General features: G+C 39.1%; 1 protein-coding gene across 9 annotated transcripts in view; it reads left to right on the plus strand.

Moving 5' to 3' along the window:
• The window catches only part of DLGAP2 (DLG associated protein 2), a 705,175-nt gene that overhangs the window by 615,436 nt on the left and 72,617 nt on the right, over positions 1-17,122 (plus strand). For all 9 annotated transcript variants that reach the window (XM_074947769.1, XM_074947771.1, XM_074947768.1 and 6 more), the window contains one exon: positions 5,292-5,503. In XM_074947769.1, coding sequence (XP_074803870.1) covers positions 5,292-5,503 — 212 coding nt within the window. The remainder of the gene's footprint in view (positions 1-5,291; positions 5,504-17,122) is intronic.

Consider the following 17,122-nt stretch of genomic DNA (forward strand, 5'->3'; position numbering starts at 1 on the left):
TATAGGGACCTTCTGAAGAAGCATGTGGGTCTTTCAAAAAAGCTAGCACTCTAGTTGAATGGTTCCTCTATCATCTTGGGAAGTTTTCTTCATGGCTCAGAGACATTTTCTACACATCTAGAAGTAGTTTCTAGTGCATCCATTTATCTGCCCATCTATAGCTATATACAGTGACATGCTGGGTACTCTTGAAGAAATCTTAGATTGGGGGTGGGGAAAGGAATCTGTCATCTAAATTTTAGTTCTTGCCCTCTCCTTTTTGTTGGGGCATCTTCTTGATCAGGCTTAGAAAGTTTTAAATGAAAACAAGAATTGCATGTGTAGCCTTATCTATAGTAATGAGTTACTTAGTTTAACCAATTACCCATCCCAAAGTGAGGGTTTACCTCTGCTATAATCTGTGAGAGTTTAGCCCCCAAGATTGACTACAGTAGAGCGGTTATCAATAGAAGGGGGAACCCCATGATGCCCAGTGGAGACTACATAGTGCTCTTTCTATAATGATTATATTTTTTTAGCCATCAAAACAATACACACTGCAATCTGGTAAAGTAGAAAGGCCAGTACAAAATGAACAATGTTTGCATTACTTACATCATCCCTTGTGGAAAAACCTGAAGTGTTAGTCCTCACAGTCACCATCATCATCATCTAGGTTGCCATCCTAGAGTCTCCCACCCCAAGACACACAGACTGTGATACAGCCTTTATAATGTCTTATGCTGACACTGAGTGGGGTTCATACATATTTATGAAGGTTTTAACCCCTTTTCCTTATTTGAACTTCCACACCCCAGTAATACTCATTAACATTTATGTCATGTTATCACCATAGGAACAGGCAATTAAGGAAGTCTCCAACATTTCACTCTACCTACCTCATCTTGTAGTGTCTACATATCTCTTGTAGGTATAGTACAGCAGTTATTTTCAAACTCAGCAGTTATTTTCAAAACATCAGCATATCACAAACATAAACAGAAGCTCAGCAGGTTTACTGTTGACTTACTTATGGTAATTTATCCTAACTCCTAAAGTCTAATTTGGCTAAACTAAATATTTTACAAGCCTGGGGACTATAGGTCTTGTGTTACAACATTAATTTCATCTCTATATCCTAAATATACCTGATACTTTTATCCTTGGCTACAGCTTCAACTCTTGTTCTTATATTTCTAGCCTAATTTCATGCATAGATTGTGTATGATGATAAGATTTTAGATTTATCTTAATAAAGTAAGATTTTGATGATAATTTTAACTTATACAGCCCCATTCATCTGAAAATTTCAAAGCATTTTACATTTACATGATAATTAAACATCACAGTGTTTCTGTGAGGTAGGTAATACTCATTTTAACCTTGGAGCAACAAAGATTACAGTCAGATTTTCAAAGGAGCTCAGAACCCACAACTGAGGCCAGATTTTCAAAAGCCATCAGCTCCTGTTTAAACACCAAATAAGCAGCCTGATTTGTATGAGTCCAGCACTGTGGAACACTTCTGAAACTCAGGAAATTAGCTACATACCTAAATGGAAGCTGAGCCTGATGTGAAAATCTGATCTCAAATGCTGGAGTTGGGCTCTTTGGAAAATCTGACCCTAAGATCCCACAGTGGAACAGGAACACAAGAATGAAGAGATTCCCTAACTCCTGCACTCCCTTCTCCTCCTCACACCATGAGAGCACAGAATTTGTTAAAGAAAACTCATCATTGTTCCTAATTGTTATAACCAAATCAGCAGCAAATGACAAATTAAATGAAAAGATCTTGACCTTATCAGCTTATTGTTCTTTTGAAGGAAAATACATATGGTAATATGCAGTCCTATTGCTTTGTGGATAAAAACTTCAAATACAAGTTTTTATGTGAACATCTAGAACAGGAAGAAGGCTCTTTTGAAATTATAAATATCAGCACTCATCACTATATGCAAGTAGGTAATTAGGGTAATTATTCCCAATTAGCAGCTGCAAACTCTGCAGATGGGAATTTCAGGGGCTGATAACTATTGTAAAAGGCATTTTTGCAAGCTGTAAAACCACTTTAACGTTTTGGAATGCATACATTTAATACCCCCTACACGATCTGTCACAGATTTTTGTTAGTGTTTCAAAATAATAAAAAAGGAGAACTATGTTCATGCTGTGCTGTGCTGTGGTTCAGGAAAATGTTGGCATCTGAGATGGGCTGAATTTAAAAAAAAAATGCAGGTGTTTAACCTACAGTATAATGACTGTACAAAGAGCCGAAGTGAATCTTGAACCTGCTCGTACTGAAGCTGAGCTTTAGTATTGCCATGTTTTTCAAATCTTGTAGGAAGAAGTTCACAGGGGCTGATGCAGGGTCCTTTGAAGTCAATGGAAAGACTCCAATTATCTTCTCTGGGGCTTGGCTCTTGTCCCATGTGAGGAAATGTGTACCCCACTAAAACATGTTTCCATTGAGCCACTATGCAACATCCCTCCTTCTACCCAGGATCCGGAAAATCCCACTCACAGTTACCATTTGCTATGGGGTTAGTGGCCTTTTCTCTCTTCTGGATCTTCCAGAAGTTTTTTTTCCTTTTTGAGGACTGGACTACCAATCACCTTCTTCAATCACAGGGGTCTTTTGTTAGCCAGTAAGGGCTCTTAATGTAAAAGGGGCAGAGTGGTTTTGGGTGTACCTGTGTTCTCTCTGTTATATTACATGCAAGAATAATTCGGTGGAGGGCTTTTCCTGATTCCAGTGTCCTTGTGAACTTAGCTGCAAAACCAACTTTATCTGTATCAGGTCACTTAGCCATACAAATCTAATCAGCCCAAACAGGATGAAATATTAATGTGTCCATGGTGGAAAACTTGTCCTGGAAAAGCTGTTTACCAGCTTTCTAGCTAGAACTGCCGTTAGGATGAAATTGCAAACTTTAAACATTCATAACTTTACAAACAAGGCTTGAGTTGAGCTTGAGTCGCAAATAAGAATCTCAAAATATAAACTTGTTTTTAACATGTTTAGCTTTCAGCCATTTTTGAGTTATAGAAGTACAGAATTTCAGATTGGAGCATATGGGAAAAGTAGGCTTTTTCTTACTTGAATAACTCAAAAACAACTGACCTGATTTTTCTCACACTTTTTTTTTTTAAAAAAAAATCATCTTAGAGTTGAGACAAAGCAGTGAAAATCTCAGAGCAAAATCAAGTTGTTACAATAAGTTATGGACATTTCGAAAAGTGTGTTTAGACCAGAGGCTGCAATTCATCCTTAATGTTGGAAATTGAGAAATGAAATAAAGCACATAGGAACCCACTTCTATGCCAATAACCAGAATGCTTTTCAGTTACTTGAACCTTGTTCTTAGCCATGCCGGCATCAGAACACTAGCAACAAAACAAAAGGTATAAATAAGTTTGTTTGGTATCAAGTATTTCATCATAATGAATTTACTGATCTAATTCTTTAGCAATATATCGTTCAGTCTTTGGCAGTCAAGAGAATTGCCAGATGTGTTGTAATAAAGTTTAAGAAAAAGTATTGATTTTTCAAAATGTTAAAGATTTCCATCTGTTACCCTAATACTGCTCGCAGATATTCTTGAGTTCTCAGCAAACCTTAAAAATCCTTCCCCACAGAGAACTTCCATATGTGTTTAGTTTTAAAAGGAAAATGTGGGTGATTTATTGTATCTAGAGATCTCAAGCTTGGGGAGAAATAATCACCCTCTTCTCTTAGCTTCCCATCACATCCTTCAAGAATCCAAATCTGGCTAACTTTAATATTTGTTCCAGTGCTTCAGATGGCAACTCTTTTGTTTATTTGTTATTCTTCCTTCTTGTTGCATCTTTTCTTTCTTCTCTCCTGCCGGTGTTTTCCCTATGTTTTTTCTTCTTTTAAAATACTTCAGAGTATATTTTTCTCTAATACAATTTCTCTTTTCAAGCTGTTTTTCTTTTCTGATTTGCGCTTGCTCTCCCTATCAAGTGTTACCTTTAGTGTTTAGAGTGTGTGTGTCTCTCTCTCTGTCTTTGGTTCAGCGTCTCCCTCCCACTCACTCTCTGTGTCTCTCTCTCTCCCCCTCCCCTTGTTCCTCCTCTTTTTTCATTTCCCCCTTGACCCTCTTTGGATGGGGTCCACAGCACAAGTCCTGCTCACCTACATGTGGGGTATGAGTGCATTTTGGAGAGTGAGGAGCTGAGAGAATAAGTTAGTGTCACTCTCCATGGATCTGATGCAAGGCCTGTTGAAGTCAATGGGAGCCTTTCTATTGAGCTGAATGGACTTTGGATCAGCCCCAAATATATTTAGTTTGACAGACTTGACTAGACCTTCTAACTTTTCAGAATCTCCACTATAGATGCTTACCTCGCAGTCCTCCAGCTTTATAGGGTATCTATATATATATTTTTAATGGTTCTATATAATATGTGAAGGCATTATGCTGATAAAGGACTTGATCTTCCAAGGTGCTGAGATCTATGGCCCAGATCTAGCAAAGCACCGATGTATGCCCTTAATTTTAACCATGTGAGTTTCTGCATGCCTATATCATAGCTTGAAACAGCACTGCTTCCAATTCTGAGTTTACGTTGGGTAGAGACTTCATCTCATGCTGAATTACTTGGAAGATTTGTGATGCAGACAGTTATGAGCATGTAGCCATCAAACTCATTTTCACTTGTTTCCTAAGTCAGAATTTGAACCTAGATCTCCTGATGTACAAAGCTAGTGAGGAGTGATGGATTGTCTAGTAACTAAACATAATGAGCATTTCAAAAACTGCCTAAAACGTATGTATTAGTAATTAATTGCCTGTCTTGCTGGTATAGAATGAGATTATACTACAGCCTTCTCTGAATTATTTATTTATCGTTCTTTACAAAAATTACTGTAGAAAACTCCCGCCATTACGCTTGTTTCATAAGAGTCTGAATTATGAACAACAGTAGCCATCTCCTGAATTCCATCAGGTTGTGACAGAACTACATCTTAATGTTATTTAAATGTAGTTTTTTTATATTTCATTAGCGATGGTATGTCTGAAAGGCTACAGAATCCCAATATGAGGATAATGGGTAAAGTATTCAGAAGTGCTTGACTCTCGATGAGTTTTAGGCTCCTATGCACATAAGCCACTTTCAAAAGTGTGACTTAGGCTCTTATGTCACTTAGGAACTTTTGAAAATTTTACCCAGTGTCATTGTGCCTGAAGAGTCAAACCTAAATGACTATGTCTTTGAAGTATGGAATATCTAAGGCTGTCTCTTAAAATATGATGAGATTCCTGCATATTTTGTGTTTGGTACCAGGTGCCTCAAGATGAATGGGGAGGGTACCCTGTTGGCGGTAAAGACGAGGAGATCCCCTGCAGGAGAATGAGAAGTGGGAGTTATATTAAAGCCATGGGAGATGAGGAAAGCGGAGATTCTGACACTAGCCCTAAAACATCACCAAAGGTAGCAGTTCGACCAGAGTCATTATTAAAATCCATTGGACAGAGACCACTTGGAGATCACCCAAAGTAAGCTTCACCAAACTTTGTCACATATCTTACTGAAAGCCACAATGACTCAGGGCATTTTTTTATGATGTTTTGATGTGATTACAACAAACGGGTTTCATGAAATATATATATTTAATATATAAATAGATAAATACACACAGCAAAAAATACAGCAATACTACATTTGTGTCATCTATAACTTTTAGTTATCAACATGATTCTTTCCATATTGCAACTTTCCCATGTATCAAGTATATTGTATCACACTCATTTAAAAAACAGTATAACATGTTTTTCTGAGCATCCATAATGGGTGGTCTGTCAAATAAGTAATGTACATAGCTCAGTGGTTTGAGCATTGGTCTGCTAAACCCAGGGTTGTGAGTTCAATCCTTGAGGGAGCCATTTAGGGATCTGGGGCAAAAATTGGGGATTGGTCCTGCTTTGAGCGGGGGGTTGGGCTAGATGACCTCCTGAGGTCCCTTCCAACCCTGATATTCTATGATTCTACATATTATAATTGTCTGGATATATATTTACATAATGGAGCCAGCCTTATGCTTCTAGTAGGTTTTTATTTTTGTCTTTTTTTAAAAATGTACCATTACAACACTACACATTTGAGTATTTTTGAGAGGTAAATGTTCAAAGTGGTAGCATAGCTCCAACTCTGCAACTTCCATTAATGGACATTCCACATAGCTTCGGAATTCTGTGAGAAATGCACCAAGCGAAGAAACTGAGACTGAGGCTGATTGACAATTTGACCTTTATCCATTAACTGTGCTGTAGATATTACCATATATGCAGTACCTTAGTGATGCACACTTTTATAATAATAATAGTAATAATAAAAAACCTCAACTAAATTATCATCTGTTTGGCTTCATTAAATAAAAGAATTTAGTTAGCAGATTGGAGGAAAAATAATGTTCACAGTACCAACAATAACCAATGTCATGAAAGCAACATGGAATCTAAAATCTTGCTTCAGAAGACAGTTCTAAGAGTGTAGTGTGCTATTTATTTATGCAACATAAAGGACGTTCTGTTCTCTTTGTAGAAATCAAAAATTACACATGTTTAAATAAGATATATGTTATAAAGGGCAGCTTTTTATAATCCACTGTATTCATAATGCAGGAGCTTATCAGTAGGTCATTGTGAAAATAGTCTATCGATTTTGCCATGTTTTGCAAATATACTGTACAAAACCAAAATATTAAAAACACAGAACAGTACTAATGCAGTATACTACAATGATGGAAATCAATGGCAGATTTGCTGCTGATTTCAATTGTAGCAGGATCAGGTTCATTTTAGCATTGTAGAAAATTATTAAAGGCTTATTTGTGGCTTTGCCACAAGCCCTGAGCCAAGGGCAGCACGTATGTGAACTGTTTCAGGACCAGACCATGAACAAGATTGTGACTGAGAGCCACTTTCTGATTCCTGGTTATCAACTTGCCCAATACCAGATACAGGTTATGTCCCCTGATGCACCAGCTCAGCTGCATTGATTGGCTTGTCCACAGTGATCAGGTAGCTTGTACAGAGAAGTAAGTAGGTACTTATACTCCTTACTCCCTTGTTCCGGTACATAAAATGGTTCAGAATTGAGCTCTACAAGAGCACTAATGTCTTTGACTCAAAAAAAAACTGCACTGACATTTTAAGTGTAGACAAGCCCTAAGGAAGAGGTTTTTTAAGTATTTAGGTGGCTAAAGATGCAGGTAGGCTCCGATAGTGGCTTTTTCAAAAGATAGCATACCTTTAAATCCCTTTAAAAATCTGTCCCTTAGTCTCTCATCTGACAGATGCATTTTCTTTTAATAGTATTATGATACACAAAGCAAACACTAGAATAGTGCAAATCCTACTGCTATAACATTGTGTGAAAGACTTACCAGTGAAATTTACTGCATTTAAGTAAAATATAATATAATAAAGCCTTCTGTGTTGGAAACAGAAGCGGATTCAAATATCTGTCCTATTTCATGTTTGTTCCTTCTTGGAATAGTGCCAATGCTCATATTTGTCTTGGAAATTGTCTTGACTTCCTTTGGTCAGGAGTGGAAAAATTCAACATTTTTTGCTTTGTGGTTAGGTTTGCAAGGGGGTTGCCTGATATATAATCTGGGATCCTACATCAAAATATGGACTTTAGGAAGTAAAACACCAACTTTTTCCATTCAATCCACTGTTTGCTGGTAGAAAAGCATTTAACCTCAAGTTATAGAATTTCTGATCTTATTGGCAACAGTCATGCAGATGAATAATCATGTGGTGCTAGAGTTTTCCATTATGCTTTTGAAGCACCTCAAGAGAAACTTACCTTTGTAAATATGAAGAGTGAAGTGAAAATGAGCTAGGTCAGGTAACAATAAAAATGACAATGTGTTGTGTATATTTTGCCTACTGCTTCTCTAAATAACAGACTTTACTATAGCAATAGATCCTCCATATGCATTGGATATATATGGTATGTGTTGTGATATTTAATTTATGAATCTGACAGGTATTTAGGACAAATTATGTATTTGACTAACAACAAGAAATAAGCACAGTATTGATACTGCTGTAATCTAGCCTGGCTGTACTCAGTATTCTGTATTCAGGAGAGACTCTCCTGTCTATGTGTGTGAGTGAGTCCACTGGAGTGAACAGGAAGTATGACATTGCATGGTGTCATTTAAACCATTTGAACTTCCTGCTGAAGCTTAACCCTTCATAGCCCAAGTATAACATAAGAACAAAAAAGAAATATAGAATTTGTTGTACTGGATCTGTTCTGCAATCATCTGCCTCTGACAGTGGCCAGCACCCCATGATCCCAGGGTGGTGGCAGTTATGGTGAGTTTGGATATAGCATCCTTCTCATGAAAGACTGCTTGGTAGGCATGCAGACAGGAAGCTTGTCTTTGTATAGTCTTGTGAAGGATCATGCAGGGGCCAAATTTAATCCTGCTTCCATGCTATATTAATTAATACACTATTTCACTGTCACCCTTTGCTGCATGTAGCTGATCCATCCCTGTTTAAATTGTTAAGTTTAATACTTATTTTTTTAAAATATGTTCTGTATTTATTTAGACATGGCTTCTGTAGAGTGTGGTGCTGAGGGAATAATTTCAGTTGAGGAGATGGGAAGAATAATTAGCTGCAGAAAAATGATGTTAATCTTGTATTTGCTCTTTTTATTAATCGTTGCTTTTTTTCATCCTCCTGACAGTGGAAGTCCAGCTGCACACTTCATTAGCAGCTTTCCAAGTTTCTGCAGTGAACTAGCAGCCAGCTAGGAGTCTCAGACGGTACATCTATACAGGAACAAAAAATCCACAGCTCCCCCGGGTCCGCTGACTCGGACTTGCAGGGCTGAGGCTCTGGAGCTGAAAATTGCTGTGTAGATATTCAGGCTCAGGCTGTGGTTGCAGGGTCCCAGAGCTTGGTCTCCAGCCCAAGTCTGAACATCTACAAAGCAATTTTTAGCCCTGCAGCCCGAGCCCCATTAGCCCAAGTCAGCTGACTCAGGCCAGCCCTGGCAGTCATACAGTGAGTTTTTTATCCCCATGTAGACTTACCCAAAGGGCTGAAAGCGGAGATTTACCAAGAACAAGATAGCTTTTTACAAAGCTTTATCAAACTAACAGGGCAATTGCCAGGCCAATGGCATAGCTACTTCCTCTACTGTCATTCAGGAGATCTGGGTTAGACTGCTCCCTGGGTTGGGAGAGAATGCTTGAGGGGTAACAGGCTTAGCCCCTGGGAAAAGAGATGTTTTGCAGTGCTGAAGAGCAAGCCATCTGGCTAATGGCTGGATGTTGAAACTGGACAAATTCAGACTGGAAAGAAGGTGTGATTTTTTTTTAAGTGAGAATAATTAGCCCTTGGAACAGTTTACCAGAGTTATGGTGGATTCGCCATCACTGTAAATTTTTAAATCAAGATTGGATGTTTGTCTGAAAGATATAATTTAAGCATTATTTTGAGGAAGTTAAGTGGCCTGTGCTATACAGGAGGTCACAATCATTCATTCTGGCCTTGGAATCCATGAGCCTGTAAAGTAAAAAGTATCTTTTATGCCAGTGATACTCAATTAGATCTACCCATGGACCCATCTGAGAATTTTATGACAAGAGGCAGGCCATTTGCGCAGAAGGCTGGCAAAAAAACAAAAACAAAAAAAACTTCAGCTGCCAATACATAAAGACGTTAATTGCAACATAAGTATTAGTGTTCTATCTTCTAACAAAGTTTATAAATCAACATTATTACTTTTGTTTCTGGCAATCTCTAATGGAAGAGGTGACATCAACAATCTCTGGCAAGCTTTGTGAAAAGTGATTTGTAGGAGGTCAGGACAAGGCGCGTGCATTAGTGAAGATACTTACCTGTCAAATGATTGTGATGTTGGTTTTTTATAATGTTCATGGTAAAAAATCCAGATTTGCAGAGGTACGTTGATTTGAACATCATTAAAAGACTAGATTCTGGCTATTCTGAAACTGGTCAGCCTATTGAGTCCAGAAATTACAAAGTCTCACTTCTTTCAATTTTGCTTTGAAGACAACTGAGCTCTGGAGCTTTACAATTTCTAATTGAAAGACATCGTCATCAATTGAATCAAGAATGTTCTTTGCATCAGAAGGGCAAGGTCCATTAGCAGAGCCAGCAAACCGTTCATGAACAAATAAAAGCAAATCCTTGGGAATTTTAAGATTCTCAAATCACATTTTAAAATTTTCAGTCAGATTGTTTAGAATTTCGTGCATTGTTTTTGTCATCAGTTGTTTGTTTTGTGTGTGTTCTCTGCATGCTGCACTGGCTCTGGCCAGATAACCTGTACAGCGGGCTCTGATTGAACTGCCCAAGAAGACCACAGACTCTGATCAGTAGCGAAAATGCTTGGCCAGGTTTATTGTCAACAAAGCATGTTCCTGGTTTCCTGGATCAATGTATGACCATTACAATGGACTCAGCTCAGTGAACAGCAGTATTTTCTGTTCCCCTCTCGGCTGGACAAAGACACACCTTCTGTGATCCCTCTTTTATACACTGTTACAAGTAAGTTACTTGTTGCCCCTCTGACGTGGTTAGTTACCACTCTTTGCATTGTACATGTTGGTTCAATTTGATCAAAACATCTCTATCCATCAGCTGTCATCCTGATCTTATCTTCAGGAGGAGTCAGTGTGTCCCTGTTATCTTCGGAAAGTGTGTGTAGACTATACTTGATATAGGGTGTTCTGGTACCACCCTTCTGGAATGTGTTTACGTGAGTGTCCTGTGCCTAGCACTTCTTAGGAACATTTGCGTTTTTGAAATACCAGCCCTGTTCTTGCCTGTTCTGGGAACCTGCAAGTAGGCATGTTTTGTAACAGGACCTGACTTCGGCTCACAGCCTGATTTTGCTTTATATCAGCAGGCCCTGACTACTTTAGTTCAGGCCTTAGGCTTCATACCAGGCCTCATGTGTCAAGCTTTCTCATTCTACTTCAGTTTTCATCTAAATTTCATCTGTAGAAACAACACGACATGTGGGAAAGTGCAACATCTTTCCTGTTAAGCTTGTCTGAAAGATTTCAAGATTCCTCTGAAACCCACACACTTTTTCAAACAGATTCCCCAACACTGCTTGCACAGCCTTGGAGCTGCAAGTTGAGGGAATTGAAGTGACCAGTAATATCCCACAGAAAAGCTACCTGTGACATAGAGGAGGCATAATTCATAAATTCCAAGAACTTGCAACCCTTGTTGGTCTCGTGGTTTGAAAGAAATTATATTATTTCTTTCTGAAGTTCAAAAAACCTTTGTAACATGTATCCCCCACTTAACCAACTAACATTGTTGTGCTGCTACAGGTCACTATATTCGTCTGAAACGTCAAGTAAAAGAGCTTTAAAAAGATGATGTTGCAAGCTAGAAGTTGAGCATATGTAGTTCACCAATCTGATTACAAGACCCATTCTTTTTTTAAAGTCCCAAGACAAATTACCGCCCAGGACAGTCTGGTGAATGATGGGTGTATTGCTGCCAAATGTGAAGCAAAGCCCTTCTCTTTCCCTGTCCTGGAGGGACCTCCATGTGTAACAAGTAAGTTTACTTTCTGCAGATCTAAACTGTTTTTTTCAAAAATGCCTTTTACCTTTTCAAAAATGATCTCTCCTGTTGTGTAGGTTTCTAATGGTATTAAGCACAAAACTTCTTCCTTGAAAATTTTACCCTCATAAAATGTAACAAACAGTGATAGCTGGGCAGTGTCACTTAAATCACTTGATTCGTCCACTGCAAGAGACATGTATTTGGCGTTTTTTTTTTTATTGGAAAGGAGGGCTGACAAATCATCCTCATAAATTACTTCCAATCTTCACATTGCCATGGAATCAGAGAGGGATCTTGCTTCACATGGTTCACAATGTCAATGAAATGTCATCTTTTTTTTTGTCTCTGTGAAAAAGCTCCTCCAGCATTTCCAACATGCACTCCTTCGCAGACTTGGCATCCAGGAAAGGCTTTTTCTTTTTAGCTAGTACCAACATTATCCAAAGAGAACCAGCTGCAAAGGCAATGCATGGGAGAGGGGGACATGCAGGGTCACCTGCCTTCCCCCAGGATTTGCTGCTTTGCTTGTACTGAGCATGGTCACACAGACTGATCTCAGTAACACTCCTGAAGCCAGCCACCCTCACTCTGCTTCCCCACTATCAGTAGGCACGGGATGTCTCTGAGAAGCTGTTGCTTTTTGCTGCACAGTCACTGATGTTGTAAGAATGACATTTGAAGTGCGATATGAAGACTTCAGATTTTCAGGTTTGTCACACCTTGCAACACTGCCAGGAGGATAAGCCGTGTTGAAGTTACTTTGCTTTGATTCAAAGTGGTGCTCATGTTGACCATCTTATAGATGGATATGGTGGTTTGGCATATTAAATACAAAGGTTTTGTGTTTAAATGAGGTGGCATAATAAAAAGAAAATCTGCTGTCCAGTTTGGGTTAAAAGCTTGTTTTTTGCTGTCGACTTTATGACGTTCACTCCCACTCACATTCATTTTTGGCTCCATTTCCATCACTAATGAAAAATGGGTGGTGTCCTAGCTCAATCATAGCCAATGTGATCTTGAGAACTTAAGATCCAGTAAGCAATGCTTCATTTGTTCTGGGGCTGAATTTGTCCCGGCACCTCTAAGCTTGGCAGTTCATAACCCCAGCACCCGGCCATTCTCCAGCCACCCAGCCAGTGCTTAATTTGTGCCGGGGCTTGCCAGGACTGAGCCCGGCACTTCTTTCATTACAAATTAAGCACTGCCAGTAAGTTACTTATTAAGGAAGTCATAGGCAAATGATAGGCCGATCATCACTGTTTGGGAATTTAATTATAAATATTTTTAAGGTGAGCTGGTGGGCCACACAGGAAGCCTTGACAGGTCACATTTGGCCCATGGGCCACCTGTTGAATATCACTGTTTCATGGGTTCAGAAGGAAGTCCCATCCATTCTTCCTTGCAGAAAGAATAGTTGTTGCTCTTGAACAATGCAAGATACCTTTGTTCCCCCAGTTGCTGAGCATGTTGCCTTTTACCAGCATTCATTCCAAACCCAGGAAATAATCTAACCCCAAACTCCTGACCAGTAGAGAACACTACCACTATGTTATTGGCTTGAAATACAAGGCCATCAGATTAGGATGGGAATGTCAGTGGGTGATGGGGGTAAATCTTCAGGCTCTGACAAGAGTGTGTGAAGCTTCACAAAGCTGTAATTCATCCCAGTGATGCACAGAAACAATCATGTACAAGGGCAAGTATCACAACCATGAATTTAAAACTTCTGATGACAAAGCCTTTTTTCCCAAAGTTGCCTGTTCACTTCTGCTCTCAACTTGTGTCTTACTTTTACTTTTCTTTTAATTTGAAAGGCTGAGTTAAGAGGCGTTTTTGTTTTTCTTATTTAATCTCCTACCATAAAAAGTCAATGCATATAAATGCTCTCTGCCAGAGGCAAGAATTTGAAAAAAAAGATGTTTTTAGTTAGAGAAGCAGAAAAAAATGCATAAATTAAATTCTGGTTTTCCTGATGTGACTTTTATTTCATTTTTTAAGTTACATGAAGTCATCTTGTGAGGGCCCTATTCAGTACAGTACTTGTGTGATTAAATCCCATCAACTATAATGGAACTTAAGCACATGCTTACGTGCCTTGTTCAGTACAGATGGACTTTAGCCCATGTTTAAGTGTTGTACTGAATTAGGGCCTGTTACAAAAATATAGATATGTACATAATGGAAAAATAAATCAAGTAAAAGCAGAAGAATATGAGAAGCAGCCTGTCAGAGAAAATGGGTAAAGTTTTCAAAAGTACCTAAGTGACTTAGAAGCCTAAGTTTAATTGAAAGTCAATGGGACTTAGGTGCCTAAGTCATGTAGAGGCTTTTGACAATTTTACCCTGTATCTCTGATTTCTGTAGGCCACCGTTTTGGGAAGCAAAGCATGAAGTGAGGGTAATGATTAGAAAATTGCTACAATAAAAATATTCTGCATACTGAATTATGATATAAATCACAATGTTGGTCGTGCTCCTGCCTAAATACATTAATCACAGCTAAACAGAACCAACTTTAAAAAAAAATTTCAAAATTTTACATCAGATCGTTCACCATAACAACCAGCCATTAAATCATCTTTAAGTGTTCCTTTAAAGATAATATTACAGAATTAAGAAGGCATTAAATTTCTCTGACATAAAAAAGAGGACCTCCGTTTCCTTCCAATAATTAACAGAAATTTCACAGGGAAAGAAACAGCATCCTATGCCCTGTTCCTAACACGGTCTCATTTTAATAAATGGAATGTGCAATATCTAAGATGAGTTTGTCAAAAAAGGAAAATGGATGGCTACTTTCCTATGCAGAAAACCTTTTTAATTTCATTTGGCCCAAAACCTGATCTCTATCATAGTCAGACCAAAAAGAAAGTATTATAGTTTGGCAAAGCATAGAAAGTAAATTTTCCACTATAGAGAAATTAACTAGATTTATAGGCACCTGCTATATTTCAAGGAACCCAAAATAGCTATTCTATCCTTAAGGGAAAGTCAAACTGAGTATCTACAGTCCTGGGTTTGCAATTGACTGAAGGTGGGCACTTCCACTCTCCCATGCAGAAAGCCCCATTGACGTCAGCAGGGCTCCACAATTACTGTGTGAATCTCAGCTTCTAGAGAATGGCACTGTTCATTTGTAAGATCCAGGTTTCTGAGCTATTTTATGCATATCCAAACACTGAATTAAGATACATCTGGGTAGAGAAATGAATATCCATTGAAATGCAAATCCCTCAATAAAATAGGTTATGATGACTGATGAAACACTGCTAATATTAATATACCTGCTTGTTAAGTGTGAAGCCTCAGGTCTTTAACAAATTTTATGTAACCTTTTTATCACAGAATAATGCTTCTGCATCTCACTTACTGACAGTTAAAGGTGCTTGTATTTTCTTTAACGTTATCATTCATTCTTAGATTTTGTACTAATATGGTGGTGATCCTGGACATTTTTTTAAAAAGTCAGAAATACAGTGTTGGAACATTACAGCTACCTATGTCCTACAGGGCATGTTTTGCCCTCAGAGTGAATTCCATTGAATGATATTGGGTTCCTGTAAATCAGACACACCCTTCATAAACTTGGTGGAATTTTAAGAACTCCACAGTGAGATTCTGTGCTTCACCTCTAAGCACGGAACTCACAGCCCTGGGGAGTGCAACTAACGTGGTTTTAACATACCGTTTGCACCCTTCTAGCCCTGGGCTGCTCCAGAGGCTGAACCAACTCCCAGTGTAACTCTAGAGAGGTGTCCAAGGGCTCGTCTTCACTACCGGGGTAAGTCGACCTAAGTTACGCTACTCTAGCTATGTGAACCACGTAGCTGGAGTCGACATAGCTTAGGTCGACTTACCCCTGTGTCTTCCCTGTGCTGCATCAATGGGAGACGCTCGCCAGTCGACTTCCCTTATTCTTCTCGGAGAGGTGGAGTACCGGGGTCAACTGGAGAGTGCTCTGCCGTTGATTTAGCAGGTCTTTATTAGATTGACCCCTGCTGCATCGATTGCAGCATCAATCTCCCTGTAGTGAAGACCAGCCCTAAGTTAAAACAGCCTGTTCCCAGTGAGTAGCACTGCCTAAAATCTGCTAAAGCCCAGGATTGGACTGTACCAATGTGAATATATTTTGTGTCCATTGTATCTGTTTAACAGCCACATAAAAAGTAAAGGAAGGCAGATTTCTGAAAATAAAAGTGCTTGCTGTTAACTTAACAGAAGACCCTTTTGTGATGATAGTCTGAAGAGATACGGCCATTTATAAATCATATGAAGTTAGCACCTTGCTCTCCTCAGAAATGCATACTTTAAAAATAATGATTAAAATTATTGATTTCAAATTAGCTTTGCAATAAAAATAGCAATAGACCATAGCAGACACAAAGGTTCAAACTAATTTTTATTTTCTCTGGCAGCAGAGAAAACCAGCAGTTACTTTTGAAAATTCAGCTGTAAAGTACAAAGCTAGATATGTAATGCTGGAGGAAATGGATCCCTAGGCACAGCATGATATTTGATCATCCATGATATTAGCTTATCTTGCCTAACTGCACATGTTATTAGCAATTCCAGTCTTTTAAAATTCAGCCACACTAGTTTTTATGTTTACTCCTTGGTTCAATGAATTCCACAGGTTGACGAGATATTATGCTACCTTAAAAAAGCCAAAACAATAAAACAAAAAATCCTTCCTTTCTTTGGTTCTAAACATACAGTACTACCCTTTAATTTCTTTTAGCATCTCCTTTTTCTTCTTCTAAAATTGGGTAGGAGGAAAAGATGGACAGATTACATTTCACTAAGTCTTTCATAATTTTCTCAGATCTCCTCTTTTTTTCCTTTTCAGGATAAATAAAATTAGACCTGGTTCCTAAATACAGTAACTCTTCACTTAACGTTGTAGTTATGTTCCTGAAAAATGCGACTTTAAGTGAAATGATGTTAAGAGAATCCAATTTCCCCATAAGAATTAATGTAAATGGGGGGGTTAGGTTCCAGGGAAATTTTTTTTTGCCAGACAAAAGGACTCGGCACGCCTTCCCCCTTGCCACCCTCCAGCGGCAATCAGCTGGCTTGCAGTGTTTTGGAGGCGGGGGGGGGGAGAGGAGAGAGGACTTGGCACGCAGGCTCCCCCTCCCTCCCTTCTAAATGCCAGAAGCCAGCTGATTGCTGTGGGCAGGAGGCAGGGGAGGGAGGGGGAAGGCACACTGAGTCCTCGCTCCTCCCAGCTCCCTCCTGCCCGGGGCAGTCAGCTGGCTTGCCGCATTCAGGAGGCAAGGGGAGCCTGTGCGCCAAGTCCTCGCTCCTCCCTCCTGCCTCCAAAACGCCGCAAGCCAGCTGATTGCTCCCTGTCCATTGCCGCCTGAGTATATACTCACTTAGACCCACTGGATACATACTCGGGTGGCTAGCCCAAGCCACCATCAATACCCCAGCTACGCTGTTATTTCTCGTGCACTAGCTTGAGTAGAGGTAGCGCAGGTACATCTACACAAGATGGAAATCACACCCTGAGCTCCAAGCATAAATAAAGCC

This window comes from Natator depressus, chromosome 3 (genome assembly GCF_965152275.1).
Source record: "Natator depressus isolate rNatDep1 chromosome 3, rNatDep2.hap1, whole genome shotgun sequence".
NCBI classification, from domain to species: Eukaryota; Metazoa; Chordata; order Testudines; family Cheloniidae; genus Natator; species Natator depressus.